Here is a 16,817-nt window from a genome sequence, read left to right as displayed (position 1 = left end):
GGGACAGCTCTGGGCAGGAGAGACCTGGAGAGGGTCCAGGAAATGGAGCTGGGAAGGGTCTGGAGGGGCTGAGGGAGCTGGGCAGGGTCTGGAGAACCAGGAGGGGCTGAGGGAGCTGGGAAGGGCCTGGAGAACCAGGAGGGGCTGAGGGAGCTGGGAAGGGTCTGGAGAACCAGGAGAGGCTGAGGGAGCTGGGAAGGGTCTGGAGAACCAGGAGGGGCTGAGGGAGCTGGGAAGGGCCTGGAGAACCAGGAGGGGCTGAGGGAGCTGGGCAGGGGCTGAGCCTGGAGCAAAGGAGGCTCAGGGGCCCTTGTGGCTCTGCACAAGTCCCTGCCAGGAGGGGACAGCCGGGGGGAACAGGGACAGGAGCAGAGGGAGCGGCCTCAGGCTGGGCCAGGGCAGCCCCAGGGGAGATTTTAGGGAAAATTCCTCCTGGAAAGGGCTGTGCAGCCCTGGCAGAGGGGTGGAGTCCCCATTCCTGGAGGGATTTCAAAGCCCTGTGATTGTGGCACTTGGGTACAGGGTCAGTGGTGGCCTTAACAGTGCTGGGAATGGTTGCACTCACTGACCCCAGAGGGTTTTTCCCACCTAAACCATTCCATGATTCAGGAGAAGTTGTGGGTGCTGCAGGGCAGCTCAGGATGTGTCTCTAGCTACAGGAACTTAAGAACAAGACACTCCCATAATCACCCTTCTGAGATCAGCTCAGGCATTAAGGGGTTAAATCCTGTCTGCTCTGGAAGTTCCCAAATCAGAGATTCTCCCCCATTCCCACAGGTGGAATTCCCCATTCCCAGAGCTTGGCCTGAGCACAGACAGAGGTCTCCAAGTTCGGACCAGCTGCATTCAACACTGGGTCACTTCAGAGAAAAATTCTCTTTTACAGAGGAAAAACTCCCAAAATATCAGCAGGGTCTCCTAAACCATTTCCCTTCATTAGAAAAATCCATGGGGACACGGAAACATGGAATTCAGCAGCAGGAACACTTACCAGCCAAGTAGAGGGTGTGAGAATTTTTGTTTTCTGGCACTTTATCTGACCTCTCACAGGGCTGCATGCCCAGGAACTTGATGATGTTATTGACAGCTTCTGCTCTCAGAGATTGAAGAAGAAGATCATTCCAGGGAATTATTTATTTATCACACTAAATCAAACCCCAGCCTGGCAGCTGGGTGATCAATAAATGGGGGATTATCTCACCATCCAGGGTTTTGATGGAGCTGAGTGCAAAGGTTTCTTCTTTCTCAAAGTCATCTCCCACCTCCTCCCAGGCAGCTGCAAAGTTGGGCTTTAGAACCTTCTGGAGATGGTCAGACACTGTCACCTCCAAGTCTTCCAGCTGGGAGGAAAAAAAAGGAAATTTTCAGGCCAGTTATGGAAATGATCCTCACCTGGGAAAAGAGCCCACACATTTTGCCAAGACAATGCCTGGCTTTAATTCCAGGAGAATCATATCATACCAGCTTCTAAAAAGAGGGGAAATATTATTTATAATTATTTATGGGGAAACAGTATTGATTTAAGAGGAGAAATAGTATTTATGATGAATAAATAAATAGTATTTATTTATTAATTCATAATCCTTAACAATTTTTACACAAAAAATCTGTGAGACTAAAGGAGAGCAGAAAACGAGGCCATCACTTGGGTCAAAGCCTTTACAGCTCCTCCTGAGCTTCTTCCATGGAGAGAATTCCTCAGAATCCATGGAATTCCAGGAGGGTTTGGGTTGGAAGGGTCTTGAGGATGATCCAGTGCCACCCCTGCCATGGCAGGGACACCTCCCCCTGTCCCAGGCTGCTCCAGCCCCAGTGCCCAGCCTGGCCTTGGGCACTGCAGGGATCAGGGGCAGCCCCAGCTGCTCTGGCAATGCCAGCCCAGGCAGGAATTCCTCATTGCCAAGATGCCACCCATGGCTGCCCTCTGGCAGTGGGAGCCATTCCCTGTGTGCTGTCCCTGCAGGCCTTGTCCCCAGTCCCTCTGCAGCTCTGCTGGAGCCCCTGCAGGCCCTGAAAGCTCTCCCTGGAGCCTTCCCTGCTCCCCAAGCTCTCTCCAGAAGGACCCTTTATTTCCTCCAATATTTCCTGAAATCTGACTGTATTCTTATCATTAATTAACAAAAATCCAAATGTTTGGGGTGGAATATTGCAGCACAATTCTGAAAACACAATGGAAGCTATTTCTTCCTTCCCTCCTCTCTGTCCCCACACATCCCATTCCACAAGGCACTAAAACTTTGACAGCAATGAAGCTTTGGGGAAGGATCTAAAAATGACATTTCACAGAATTTTGCTGTTTCAGGCACATTGAATGACTTCAGGATTGAGAGGAAATGTGGGATCTCAGCACCTCAGGATGGAGGTGCAGAGTGGCCGAGACCACCCTTGGGGGGCTCGGGAGTCCTGGAATGTTGCCAGAAGTGTCTGGTGGCTGGACTTTGATCCGACACAGGAGACGACGCCTGTATGAGGACTGGGAGGAATTCACTGGGTGAATGGTGAAGGGATAAGTTAGTTAAAGTGTAAAACACAGGGTTTAGGATTTTGGTACAGGGGGGTCTAAAGAAGTAAGATGGAGGAATTGGGGCGTGTCCTGTCCTTCTTCTTCTTCTTGGCCTCCATCTTCTGTGGTGATGGTGGCACTTTGGGATTGGTTATTACTAAAAGTGCACCGGTTAATAAGAGTAGAAAGTATTGGAGAAAAATGATAAATATTGTACACGTAACTTCGGGTATAAAGATAAGTGACCACCCAGGGGCTTTGGGAGTGTGCCCATGGCTGACTTGCTGTGCAGACCTCTGTCGGGCTGAAAGAAAATCTTTTAGATAAACAATTAATAAACACCAAGACCAAGACAAGATCAGAAGTCTCTCCTCGTCCTTTGAAGCGTCGGCTCTTCAAGGCCATCCCTGGACCTAAACAGCCTAAAACAGCAGCAGAAAACCTTACAAGGAAACTTAACCCAATGGTTCCATTTCTCCCAAAGGAGTGAGAATGGGGAACAGGGAACAGATGCTGGACTCACCACATACTCATCCTCATAGCCATCCTCCTCTGGCACCCCCGTGCTGGGGTCGCAGTCCCGCACCGTGAACCTCATGGTGCAGCTGAAGGTGCAGGCCACTGGGGAGACACAAACCCTGGGTAAATGGGGAGAGTCCTCTGCTGGAACCCTCACTTCCCAAAAGCAGACTGCTAAACCCCATCAGCTTTGCCCCAGCAATACACATGTGCCCAGGACAGAGCACTTTGAGATCATTTTTCTCTTTGATTTTAACATAAAGGCCAAAGGAGGAGCTCAGGAGAGTTCCAGGGGTAACAAATCACTGATGCCAAATGCTGCAGCAGCCACCAGGAAAAAATCCATGAGGGTTTCTGACAAATGGAATAGCATCCAAACCCACAGTTTAGCAAACTCAGTTTAGTTTTAATCTTCCCTGGTATTAAAATAACTTAAAAATCCATTCCACTGATAAGTCACATTAAATAACTCATGTTAAATAATAAGTCATGTTAAAAACCCAGTGGTGTTTAAATGAGATTAAGAAAATAGAGAGGAGTTTCACATGCAAGAAAATCTCATTTGTATATTTTGTAGTAGTTTCTGATTCTCTAAAGAGAGGAAAAATTTAATTAGTCCATTAAATAAAGTCTCAAATTAGGAATATTTTTATTCTGTCTGCATTTTCCTTTCAGTGGTTCTGTTCTTAAACACTACAAAACATCCAAGGTTTTAAATGTGTTCCTTTCACTGATTCCAGGCCATAAATCCAAATTTCCATTACCTGCATCCTCTGCAAGCCTCTTTAACAACCCACCTTTAATCCTCCAAAAAAGGAGGATAATTATTTATAACATAATTAATAACAACAATAAAAATTATAGAATATTATCACTCACTATTTATAAAAATTATTTTGCTAAATGATTATTTATAAAAATTATTTTGCTAAAAAGCAGCACTTGTGATGCAGTGTGGTGGTTTTGTATGGGAGGTATTTATGGGAGTGATGTAAAAGAATTTGTGTAACAGAGTTTGTGGAACTACTGGGAAGTGGTACATGTAAAAATTATTCTAAAAATTTATTCTAATTCTTATTACTTTTTCTTTTAGTTATTGTTAATAAATTTTTATTTATACCCTTTTAAAGTTTTGAACCTGCTTTACCTTCATCGTAATAGCCAACACCAAAACCCGCCATACTCTTTAATACACTAACCAAAAAAATCTCAAAATTAACGAAATCTCAAATTAACAAACCAAAACCACTACACAAAATTGTATTTCCACCCAGTTCAAACTAAAACCATCAGATCCCCAGAAAAAAGAAAAATCCAAGGAGCTCAGGATGAACCAATCCCTGCTCCTGGCATTCCCCAAACCCTCCATTTGAGGGATGTGTGGGGCCCAATGTCTCACCTGCAGTGGGGTCATCCTGGGGGATGCTGACCAGGGTGTAGCACATGGCAGGCTGGTTGTAGGCCAGGCTGGGAGCTGGGATGCAGCAGATCACATCATACCCCTCTGATGGCTCCATCTGCACTGTCACTCTCTCCAGGAGCTGATCATTCAAGGTGTTGGTGCAGTCAAACTGCAGCAGCAAACACAGGGAAAAGGATTTGCAAACATTTCCTCACCCAGAGTTTCCCCCCTGTGGCAGATATGTTTTATGGAAAATCCTTTCCTTAGGATTTTTCCTCCTGAGAAGCTGGGAGGCCTCAGGAACAAAATGTAAACAATGATTATCTGCTGCTGTGGAATGCAACAGGTGCATCTGGGATTGGTCTCATGTGGTTGTTTCTAATTAATGGCCAATCACAGTCAGCTGGCTCAGACTCTCCATCCAAGCCACAAACCTTTGTTATCATTCTTTCCTTTTCTATTCTTAGCCAGCCTTCTGATGAAATCCTTTCTTCTATTCTTTTAATGTAGTTTTAATATAATCTATATAATAAAATAATAAATCAGCCTTGTGAAACATGGAGTCAGATCCTCATCTCTTCCCTCATCCTCAGAGCCCTGTGAACACTGTCACACCTCCCCACACCAAATCAGCTAAAATCCTCCATGGCATGCAGCAAATTCCCTGGGTTTTGATCAATTCTGTCAGATCCTGGGAGAAGGGGATGGATTCTCTCACCTGGAAAACTATGTGGGCTGGGAACACGTGCTTGATGCAGCGAACAAAATATTCTGTTTCTGCTTCTGTGAGCTGCACTGGCTCTGAGGATTTGAACAATGGACCCAGGCCCTTAAACTCTGGGATGGCTGCCAGTTGTTCTGTGCAGGAAGGAAAAGAGATCAGCAGGGACAGGCTCTGATCCTGCCCTCATTCAGCACTTCAGGGAGTCCCAGCAGGGTTTGGGTTGGAAGGGACATTGAGGATAATTCAGTTCCACTCCCTGGACACCTCCCACCATCCCAGGCTGCTCCAGCCCCAGTGTCCAACCTTGGCCATTGCAGGGATCAGGGGCAGCCCCAGCTGCTCTGGGAATCCCTTCCCAAAATCCCACCCCAGGCTCCCTCTCCAGGGAATTCCCTCCATTCCCAGCTCTCCCAGCCTGGCATTGGATCCATCCCCACCCCGACTCCTCTCTAGGAAGGCATTTTGGGCTCTGGGGGCTTCACTGGCAATCTCAGCACTCCAGGAAGGGTCTCCCTTCCCTTCTCCATCCCCAACTTCCATAAAAATCCCTGGGGATGGATTCTGAGTGTCCCAAATCCCAGAATGGTTTGGGTGGGAAGGGCCCTTCAAGCCCATCCCATTCCAATGCCACCATCCCAGGCTGCTCCAGCCTGGCCTTGGGCACTGCAGGGATCAGGGGCAGCCCCAGCTGCTCTGGCAATGCCAGCCCAGGCAGGAATTCCTCATTGCCAAGATGCCACCCATAGCTGCCCTCTGGCAGTGGGAGCCATTCCCTGGGTGCTGTCCCTGCAGGCCTTGTCCCCAGTCCCTCTGCAGCTCTGCTGGATCTCTGGACAGCCTCAGATCCCTCCTACCTTGAAAGATATCCTGGCGTGAAGGAGTCACTTTCTCAGGTTTGCTGGTCACCAGGGCAATCTCTGTGGAGAAAAAGAGCAAAAACTTTGTGCTCTGTTTCAACTAAACCATGCACGAGATTTAAATGCCATTAAATCTCCACTAAATATTCCTCATATTATCTTCCTTACATTTATTACACTCCCTCTATGTTTCTCACATTCTGCTGCAAACCACTGCCAGCCTGGCTTCTCACACACTGAAGTATCTTTTTATTTGGTGTGGAAATACTGGATTGAAAGTAGAGAAAGTAAGGCAGAGTTATGAGGAATAAACCACACCTTAGCCCTAGAATAAACCACACCTTAGCCCTGGAATAAACCACACCTTAGCCCTGGAATAAACCACACCTTAGCCCTGGAATAAACCACACCTTAGCCCTGGAATAAACCACACCTTAGCCCTGGAATAAACCACACCTTAGCCCTGAAAAGCCAGCAAAGAAATTAAAGGAGGAAAGGGGAGGGAAAAAAAATAACTCCAAAGTTGGTTGGGGTAAGTGAAGATGCTCAAGAATTGTGCAAGGACATGGAAGAAAGCCAGAGAAGTGGCTGGGAGCTCCTGGAGCGGCTTTTCCAAAGGCTGAGAACCAATAAATGCAGATTATGCACAGATTTGTCCCTGCTAACAGATGAGTAGCCCCAGGGCTCTGTGCCCTGCCTCAGCCCCTGCCATCAGTCTGGGATTTACCTGCTTTCTGCTCCAGGATGGGGGCAGTGGCCAGGGGAACTGTTTTCATGTCAAAGGGTTTCTCTGAGGGCTCCAGGGTGTACTGGTGCAGGGCCTTCTCCATGCCAGGAACAGACACTGTCAGCCCTGCAGAGCAGAAAGGCAGAAAAATTCAGTTTTGAGAGCAGGAACTGCCCCAGCACTGCTGATCCAGAGCAAACACAAAACAAGCAAAGCAGGAAAAAAGCTGCTCTGAAGATGACACAAAGTTGCCAAGTCTGAACAGTTCATTCCCAACAATTTTACACGGATTAATTAAATCCTCTGCTCACATGAATTTTCAATCACAGACAAAGCATGTTTATAACCAACCCTCATCCTTGTTTTGGATTGGGAAAAAGATGGAGCAAAAACCAAGAAATGAAAGGCCAGGTCGCACTCCTGGCTGCATTTCCCAGACCTTGCTTCCCAGATTGAGATTATTTAGGATTCCCAGAGCAGTGTGGCTGCCCCTGGGTCCCAGGGAGTGTCCAAGGCCAGGCTGGACAGGTTTAGGTTGCTAAATCTCCCACTCCCAGCACAATCACAATCAGGAAGTGCTGAGGCCAGAAAAAACCTGTGAATGAGCAGCTCTGAGTGGTTTCCTGTCTCCCACTGACCATTGAAGATGTAGGCAGCATTCAGGGCCAGCTGTCTCTGCTGCAGCACATTCAGGTAGAACGTTGCCCTGTCCCTGACCTCGTCGTCGCTGTCCATCATGCACCTGTTTGGGGACAAGGGGACAAGGTCAGCTCTGGCCACCAGAGAGCTGAGCTAAAATGGCACTGACAAAAACTGCCTTTGATACTGCAGGGACAGCCAGAGCTCCCTCCAGGGACTTTCAAGTTGTGCAAAAATGTGTTTGTACAACACAGGGTTGGGGTAATTTCAATTAAATCATTAACACCACATGGCTTAGGAAGAAACATGAAAGTGTGACATGGGAACACCCAGCTCTGGAAACACAAATGTCATTCCTGAGTAACCTGGATAGGAATTCTCTTGCTTCAAGGGCTGTTAAAAATGTTCAGGTGTAGAAAAGCTCTGTAGAGGGAAGGTGACTTTTTATATGGACAGATATTGATAGGACAAGGGGGAACAACTCCAAACTAGAAGAGATTTAGGTTGGATGTGAGGAAGAAATTCCTCACTAAAAGAGATTTAGGCTGTATGTGAGGATGGGGAGGCCTTGGAAGATCCAAGGCCAGGCTGGATGGGGCTTGGAGCACCCTGGCACAGTGGCAAGGGTGGCACTGGATGAGTTTCAAGCTCTTCCAACCCAAAGCAGTCAATGACTTTATGATTTATTACCCCAGAGCAATGCCCTCAGACCAAATGACATCCCATGTTTCCATGGCTGATCCCATCCTTCACTTCCCTGTGCTCCTTCCTTCCATCCCCTCCCTCCAGCAGTGCTCTGCTGCCCCAGCCACACAGGGAAGGTGGCAGAATAATTTCCCACTCCCCAGCTGGGACTGCCAGCCCCAGTGCCAGCCCAGCTGCTGGGACATTGTCTGCAGCCACCAGAGTGTCCCCCCAGTGCCAGCCCAGCTGTTGTCACCCTGTTTGCAGCCATCAGTGTCCCCCCAGTGCCAATCCCAGCTGCTGGGACATTGTCTGCAGCCACCAGTGTCCCCCCAGTGCCAGCCCAGCTGCTGGGACATTGTGTGCAGCCATCAGTGTCCCCCAGTGCCAGCCCAGCTGTTGTCACCCTGTTTGCAGCCATCAGTGTCCCCCCAGTGCCAATCCCAGCTGCTGGGACATTGTCTGCAGCCACCAGTGTCCCCCCAGTGCCAATCCCAGCTGCTGGGACATTGTTTGCAGCCACCAGTGTCCCCCCACAGTGCCAGCCCAGCTGCTGGGACATTGTTTGCAGCCACCAGTGTCCCCCCACAGTGCCAGCCCAGCTGCTGGGACATTGTCTGCAGCCACCAGTGTCCCCCCAGTGCCAATCCCAGCTGCTGGGACATTGTTTGCAGCCACCAGTGTCCCCCCACAGTGCCAGCCCCAGCTGCTGGGACATTGTTTGCAGCCACCAGTGTCCCCCCACAGTGCCAGCCCAGCTGCTGGGACATTGTGTGCAGCCATCAGTGTCCCCCCAGTGCCAATCCCAGCTGCTGGGACATTGTGTGCAGCCATCAGTGTCCCCCAGTGCCAGCCCAGCTGTTGTCACCCTGTTTGCAGCCATCAGTGTCCCCCCAGCCCCACTGACCTCTGCAGCAGCACCAGGATGCTGGGGAGCAGATTCTCATTCTGGGCCCCAAACTTGGCCAGAGCACTGACAGCAGCTGCAGAGAGAACAGGGAGGGTCAGAGCAGCCCAAGTTCAGCACAAACTCATCCTCACAGCTCTCAATTTTTAATTTACACAGCTCTTCCACACCACAAACCTTTCAGTGATAGGGAAAGACTCAACTATTCCTGTATTTCCACATGGAAATAGTTCTGTGATCAAGACCAGCTTCACAGCTCTGGAAACCAGCTTCAATCTGCTTTCTAGGAAACCCCTTGGAAGGTTTTCTCCCAAATTTGTCCTAAACCAGGACACTCCCTACTAAAACGATCTCAAATTTCATTTCCAGGTTGAGGAAAAGGTGTGATAATTTACTTTGGAAGGAATTTGAGATGAGATTTTTGAATTGTTCTTGATGGTGTGGTTTATTTTTTACATAGGTAGGAAGGGTGAATTTGGTTTATATTGTTATAGTATGGTTTAGAAGGCTACAAGATTCTTTTTAAGGATCTATTGACTAATAAAACACTGTTAATAGGGATATTTATGTTTTTTATTTAATCTTTAAGTATTTTGTTTTATGGATTTATGTTATAGTGTGAGGATTTTTAGTTAATTATGTTACAACACACAAACTTACAGTACTGCATTCTAAACTTTTTATCTCTGTAACTACTTTTATTTTTTATATCTTAGCCTTTAAAAACTCTAAACTTTACTTAGTTTAACAAGTCTCTGCTCTAAACTATAAATCCACATTCTCACTTTTGGCACTTAAGTTTGGAAGTTTTTTCTAAGGTCTCAGATCAAATCTTGTGTTTAATTCTAAGCTTTGGCTTACAGCCCCAAAGTTCTGAGAGTTCTTTGCATGTGGGATTCTAACAAAAAGGCAAAGAGCCAGAAGTGCAGGCCTGGAGCTGCACTCACCAGCCCTGACAGCCTCGTTCCCCTCTCTCAAAGGGGTTTTTGAGAAACCCCTATGAAGGTTTTTTCCCAGATTTATCCTAAACCAGGACACTTTCTAAAATTTTTGAAGTTCCTTTCCAGTTTGAGTTAAAGGCAAGGAGCCAGAAGTGCAGGCCTGCAGCTGCACTCACCAGCCCTGACAACCTCGTTCCCCTCTCTCAAAGGGGTTTTTGAGAAAGCCCTTTGGAGATTTTCTCCCAAATTTGCCCTAAAACTAAGACACCTAACTAAAATTATCTCAAATTTCATTTCCAGTTTGAGGAAAGGCAAGGAGCCAGAATTCCAAGCCTGAAATTCTCACAACCTCATTGTCCATAACCACCCTGGGGTCCTCCTTGCAGGATCTTGGTGGCCAGCACAGTGTGGGGCTGCTTGAATCTGCTTTCTAGAGAAACCCCTTTGGAATTTCTCCCAAATTTGCCCTAATTCAGGACACCTTACTACAATTATCTCAAATTTCACTTCCACTTTGAGGAAAAGGCAAGGAGCCAGAATTGCAGGTCTGGAATTCTCACAGCCCTCACAGGCTCGCTCCCCTCTCTCAAAGGGGTTTTTGAGAAACCTCTTTGGAATTTCTCCCAAATTTGCCCTAAAACCAAGACACCTTACCACAATTATCTTGAATTTCATTTCCAGTTTGAGGAAAAGGCAATGAGTCAGAATTCCATGCCTGGAGCTGCACTCACCAGCCCTGACAGCCTTGTTCTCCTCTTTCAAAGGGCTTTTGGAGAAACCCCTATGAAGGTTTTCTCCCAGACTTACCCTAAATCAGGACACCTTAGTACAATTACCTCAAATTTCACTTCCACTTTGAGGAAAAGGCAAGGAGCCAGAATTGCAGGTCTGGAATTCTCACAGCCCTCACAGGCTCGCTCCCCTCTCTCAAAGGGGTTTTTGAGAAACCTCTTTGGAATTTCTCCCAAATTTGCCCTAAAACCAGGACACCTTAGTACAATTATCTCAAATTTCCTTTCCAGTTTGAGGAAAGGCAAGGAGCCAGACCTGCAGCTGCACTCACCAGCCCTGACAGCCTCGTTCTCCAGCACCACCCTGTTGAAGATGAAGCGGATGTACTTGGAGGGGCAGGGGGTCCTGGGCCCCTCCTTGCCCAGCAGGTGCAGGATCTTGGTGGCCAGCACGGTGTGCTCGCAGTCCTCGATGAACTCGCACAGGTGAGCCAGCCCTGCCTCCTTGCTCTCGGGGTTCTCCTCGATGATGCTGATGATGCAGTCCACGATGGCTCTCTTGTACTCAAAGCCACCCTGCAAAGGGACATCAGGGACACTGAGCTTGGGTTGGAGCCATGCTCAGCTCCTTCATGCTTCACTGACTGCTTCCCATGGAGAAACCAATCATTTGTATAAACTGGGGGGGAAATGGACTGGATGTCCTCACAGGGCATTCCCAGCCCTGTAGGTATCCTCAGCACTGGGATTTTAGCTTTCATGGTTTTTAAGCCCTGTACTGCTTTAGGGTGTAACTCCAAACTCCACATAAAGTGTTAGTTACTGTCCTCACATTTTGGTCAGCCAAAACAATCCCTCAAGGCCTGAAACTCAAGGACATCCTACAGCCTGAGGCTCCAAAAAGTGTAAATAAAAGTGACTTTTATTGCACACTTCATTACCTGAAGCTGTAATTGGAGGACTAACCCCTGAAATGTAAATGGACCAAACTTATAATTGTGCCCATCATCCATCTTGGGTGTAGCCCCTTAGAGGCTTCTGACTGCCCAAGGAGTGATGCCTTAAGTTTTATATTTCCTATTTTCCAGATTCTGCACTGCATTATGTGTAACTCTGAACTTCCTATAAAGTGCCAGCAAGTTCTCCTCACAGCCCAGTCAGACAGAACAATCCTTCTCCAGCCCCTTGGGTTTTGGGCAGCTTCAGGGCCAAAAGTGCAACAGCAGGGAATTGAGGGGAGCAATCTGGGAGGATGGGACTGCAGAACCTGGAGCTGGAATTGCCCAATTAACCCAATATGGAAATGGACCAAAACTTATAAAAGTGTGAACACTCATGACTCAGAGTCCATCCTGGGTGAAGTCATGGCTGGGCTCTTGCACTGCCCAAGGTGAATCTATGGAGGCCTTTAATAAATCCCTATTTTATTGCTTTAACACTGTCCAGCCTCCGTTCTAGGTGGCCTCTGTACCTATTGAAGGCCTTTAATAAATCCCTACTTTATTCCTTTATTTTTGTCTAGCCTCTGTTCTAAGTAGCCTCTCAAGGCAGGAGATGTATCCATGGAGGCCTTTAATAAATCCCTATTTTATTCCTTTAACTCTGTCCAGCCTCTGTTATAAGTAGCCTCTCAAGGCATGAGGTGTATCCATTGAGGCTTTTAATAAATCCCAACTTTATTCCTTTATTTCTGCCCAGCCTCTGCTCTAAGGAGCCCCTCAAGGCATCACCGATTCCCGAGCATTTCACACAGGTCTGACCCAGCAGGAGCTGCCATCACTCAGCCCCATCTCCCTGTGCACCCACTGACAGAAGAGACCCTTCCCACCACCCAGCAGGTCCAAATGTGCCAGAACCCTGCCCAACCCCGTCCCCAGAGCAGGAGCCCCACGTACATCATCCCTGAGCATGTTGGAGAGGAAGGTCATCATCACGCTGTGCTTGCGAGGGTACTTCTGGCACAGGGCACTGATGGCCTGCACGACCACAACCTGAGGGGACACACAGGGACATGGGTCATGGCTCCTTCCTGGCAAAAACACAGGTTCCAGCTCAGGTGGTCACCCTGACTGAGTAAATCCATGTGCAAGGAGAAAAATCAGGTGGTGGATTCTCAGGGTTTGTGCAAAGCCTGGCTCTGCGAAAAAAAAATGGAATTTAGGATGGAATGTGTTAACTCAAAGTCTTCCTTTTTCCTTTCCTTTCCTCTCCTTCCTTCCTTTTCCTTCTTCCTCCCTCCCCTTCCCTCCCTTCTCCAATTTTAATTTCTCATGTTCTGTCATTAAAACTCTTTGCAATTTCAAACTTGTCTGATACTTATTTTTCTCATAAAAACAAGGACTTGAAGCAGAATGATTTTGCAGAGCTGTGCTCCTCATGATGTAACAGGTACAACTGAACCATCCTGAACTTATTTCTTACCAGATTAGTCACTACAAATCTTACAGATTAGGTAGAAATTCATAATGAACAGTTTTCAAATTATGCACCAATTTCTTGCCAGTTTAGTCACTATAAAACCTACAAATTAGGTAGAAATTATTAACACAGTTAGGTAGAAATAATTAACAGTTTCCTAACTGTGCACTAATTTCTTACCAGATTAGTCAATACAAATCTTAAAAATTAGGTAGAAATTAATAATTTACAGTTTCCAAACTGTGCACCAATTTCTTACCAGTTTAGTCCCTATAAAATTTACAAATTAGGTAGAAATTAATAATTTACAGTTTCCAAACTGTGCACCAATTTCTTACCAGTTTAGTCCCTATAAAATTTACAAATTAGGTAGAAATTCATAATGAACAGTTTCCAAATTATGCACCAATTTCTTGCCAGTTTAGTCACTATAAAACCTACAAATTAGGTAGAAATTATTAACACAGTTTCCTAACTGTGCACCAATTTCTTACCAGTTTAGTCCCTATAAAATTTAAAAATTAGGTAGAAATTCATAATTTACAGTTTCCAAATTATGCACCAATTTCTTGCTAGTTTAGTTACTATAAAACCTACAAATTAGGTAGAAATTCCTAATTAACACAGTTTCCTAACTATGCATCAAGACTGATGTAATTTAAACTCACTTAAAATCCTTCCTCCTCTCTAACACCACCAGAAGGAAGTCCAAGATTTGCAGGATATTGCCCAGGAGCCAGGAATCCACCAAATGACATTTTTCCTTCCTTGGAGAGGTGGGAGGAAGGCATACAAGGATAATTAAGCTGAAAAGGAAATTCTGAATTTTGCCCAGCCAGACTAAACCATCACAGCATTGACAAACAGGAAAAGCTTCAAACCAAACAAGAATGGGAGAAAAACCTGCAGCTGGAAAGAGCAGAGGCCTCCAGTGGCACACCTTAAACTCATCTGAGATTTCTGACACGAAGGAGGAGATCTGTTTCATGAGCCTGTCCACGCTGCTCTCGCTGCCAGTCTTGAGCAGGGTGGTGATGGCCAGCGTGGCAATGCTCCTGTTGGAGTCTGTGATGAGGTTCTCCAGGTCCAGGTTGCAGGCAGTCACTGCAGATGGATGTTTCATGGCCACCTGCAAGGAATGCAATTCCAAAATTATGTGGGAGGTGCAGCATCCTGCAGTTCAAAGCACTGGATGCAAGCAGAGCTGCAGTGTTTTAAATGGATTTTAAGTTACAGCTCGTGGGTTTGAGTCTCAAATTTCTGCAGCTCTGAAATCAGAATATCTCCTTCAAGTGGATTTTGTAATATTAAATATCCAGCTGAAAACTCACAGGTTATCAAACTACAGCTTGCTCTATCCCTGTGGTCCCAAAATGAGCAAGCACAGCCTGAATGCAGGAAGGATTTCTGTCCCAGCAGGAGAGCTGGCACAGAAAAGCCAGATTGGCTTTTCCCAAGTCTCAGCACGGAATAATTCCAAATAAAGTCACGCCAAGGGCAGCTGCTCTGCCTGAGGTAGCACAGCCATCATTAGGCCCTGCTGGCTGGCCCTGAGCTCACAGAACGAAGCTCTTGGGAGGTTTTGGAGCACTCACTTTATTGAGGGTCCTCACGGCTGCGTAGCGCAGGACAGGCTTGGGAGAGCTGCAGAAAAGCTGCAACACTGGGAAAGAAAAGAAACAAACAACCAAAAAAACAAGATTTGGCTTCTTTCAAAGAAAGGAAATAGAGTAGAATGTCTAATATATCTCCAACTACACACTGCTAAATATTCATGCACTCCATGCATAATTTAGCACACAGGTTAGAAAAACTCCTGTGTTTTATCCCACTGCCAATGACAGGGGTGGCTCGGGTGTCTCCACATTCCAGTTCTATATTCCAGCTGCAGGAGAGTTTTCCCAGACAATCTGTGGCTGTTCCATGCCTGGAAATGTCCAAGGCTGGGTTGGACAGGGCTTGGAGCACACTGGGACAGGGGGAGGTGTCCCTGTCGTGGCACTGGATGATCTTTAAGGTCCATTCCAACCCCAACCATGATTCCCTCCCATCCCAAATTCCTGCAGCTGGATAAAGACAAGCATCACCTCTAATCCCATTTATCTACACCTCTGGATGGAAAAGGGATCTCATCCAAAAGCCCTTTAACTTGGCAATAAAGGACTTTTAACCCCAAATTACCAGAGAATCAGGGTTTGGGTATTATAATTCTGCTGGATTTTCTCTGAATGTCTTTATTTCAGCTGTTTCAGGGGTACAAGGGCTGTGACCCACCTGACACAGCAGGTGCCAGCTCCCTGGCAGTGCAGTTGGGCAGGTGGATGATGGCAGAGGCAGCCTCATAAATCACCATCTCGTGCTTGTTCCTCAGGCAGCTCTCAATGAAGTCAAACAGGGGACTCTCGTGCCTACAAACACAGCAATCCCAGGGGTTTAGGATGGAAAAACCCATTTAAGATTGAGTGCAAGACTTTCATGGCCACAAACACAACAATCCCAGGATATTTTATGTGAAAACCCTTTGAATCCAAGATATTTGTGGCTACACACCAATCCCAGGATTTTAGGATGGAAAAGTCCCTTTAAGATCAAGTCTAAGACTTTCATGACTACAAACACAACAATCCCAGGATCTTTTATGCTGGAAAAAACCCTTTGAATCCAAGGCTTTCATGGCCACAAACACAACAATCAAAATATTTTTCAGGTTGGAAAAATGCCTTTAAGATTGAGTCCAAGCCTTTATGGCTACACATACAACAATCCCAGGATCTTTTATGCTGGAAAAACCCTTTGAATCCAAGGCTTTTATGGCCACAAACACAACAATCCCAGGACCTTTCAGGCTGGAAAACCCATTTAAGATCAAGTTCAAGACTTTCAAGGCCACAAACACAAAAATTTCAGGATCTCTTACATTGGAAAAACTCTTTGAATCCAAGACATTTGTGGCTACAAACACAACAACCCCAGGATTTTAGGTTGGGAAATTCCCTTTAAGATAAAGTCCAAGGTATTCATGGTTACAAACACAACAATCCCAGGATTTAAGGCTGGAAAAATCCATTTGAGTCCAAGACTTTCAGGCCTATAAACACAATCCCAGGATCTCTTAGGTTGGAAAAATCCATTTGAGTCCAAGACTTTAATTGTTACAAAAGAAGAATCCCAGGATTTTAGGCTGGGAAAATGCCTTTCAGATTGAGTCCAAGCCTTTATGGCTACACACACAACAATCCCAAGATCTTTTATGTTGGAAAAACTCTTAGAATCCAAGACTTTCATGGCCACAAACACAACAATCCCAGGATCTTTTAGGTTGGAAAAACCCATTTAAGATCAAGTCCAAAACTTTCATGGCTGCAAAAAAGAATCCCAGGATTTTAGGCTGGAAAACCCCCTTAAAATCAAGTCCAAGACTTTCAAGGCCACAAACACAACAATCCCAGGATCTTTCAGTCTTGGATTCAAAGAGTTTTTCCAGCCTTTCATGACTACAAACACAACAATCCCAAGATCTTTTATGCTGGAAAAACCCTTTGAATCCAAGACTTTCATGCCTATAAATACAACAATTAACGGATCTTTTAGGATGGAAAAACCCATTTAAGATCAAGTCAAAAAACTTTCATGGCTACAAAAAAGAATCCCAGGATTTCAGGCTGGAAAAATCCCTTAAGATCAAGTCCAAGGCATTCATGGTTACAAACACAACAGTCCCAGGATCTTTTAGGCTGGAAAAACCCTTTAAGATCGAGTCCAAGT

The 16,817-nt window shown here is 46.2% G+C and overlaps 1 protein-coding gene across 1 annotated transcript in view; it reads right to left on the bottom strand.

The window, feature by feature from the left end:
• COPG2 (COPI coat complex subunit gamma 2) overlaps positions 1-16,817 on the bottom strand; it is a 31,240-nt gene that overhangs the window by 2,234 nt on the left and 12,189 nt on the right. The window contains exons 10-23 of the mRNA XM_058804543.1: positions 15,327-15,460; positions 14,648-14,715; positions 13,993-14,181; positions 12,530-12,625; positions 10,967-11,210; positions 8,963-9,038; positions 7,371-7,474; positions 6,733-6,858; positions 6,003-6,065; positions 5,143-5,282; positions 4,422-4,593; positions 3,027-3,124; positions 1,202-1,340; positions 992-1,090 (exon numbers count right to left, since the gene is read on the bottom strand). Coding sequence (XP_058660526.1) covers positions 992-1,090; positions 1,202-1,340; positions 3,027-3,124; positions 4,422-4,593; positions 5,143-5,282; positions 6,003-6,065; positions 6,733-6,858; positions 7,371-7,474; positions 8,963-9,038; positions 10,967-11,210; positions 12,530-12,625; positions 13,993-14,181; positions 14,648-14,715; positions 15,327-15,460 — 1,748 coding nt within the window. The remainder of the gene's footprint in view (positions 1-991; positions 1,091-1,201; positions 1,341-3,026; positions 3,125-4,421; positions 4,594-5,142; positions 5,283-6,002; positions 6,066-6,732; positions 6,859-7,370; positions 7,475-8,962; positions 9,039-10,966; positions 11,211-12,529; positions 12,626-13,992; positions 14,182-14,647; positions 14,716-15,326; positions 15,461-16,817) is intronic.

Source organism: Ammospiza caudacuta, chromosome 5, assembly GCF_027887145.1.
Source record: "Ammospiza caudacuta isolate bAmmCau1 chromosome 5, bAmmCau1.pri, whole genome shotgun sequence".
Taxonomy (NCBI): domain Eukaryota; kingdom Metazoa; phylum Chordata; class Aves; order Passeriformes; family Passerellidae; genus Ammospiza; species Ammospiza caudacuta.
The sequence above is the reverse complement of the archived record's forward strand: the minus strand, read 5'-3'. Positions and strand labels throughout refer to the sequence as shown.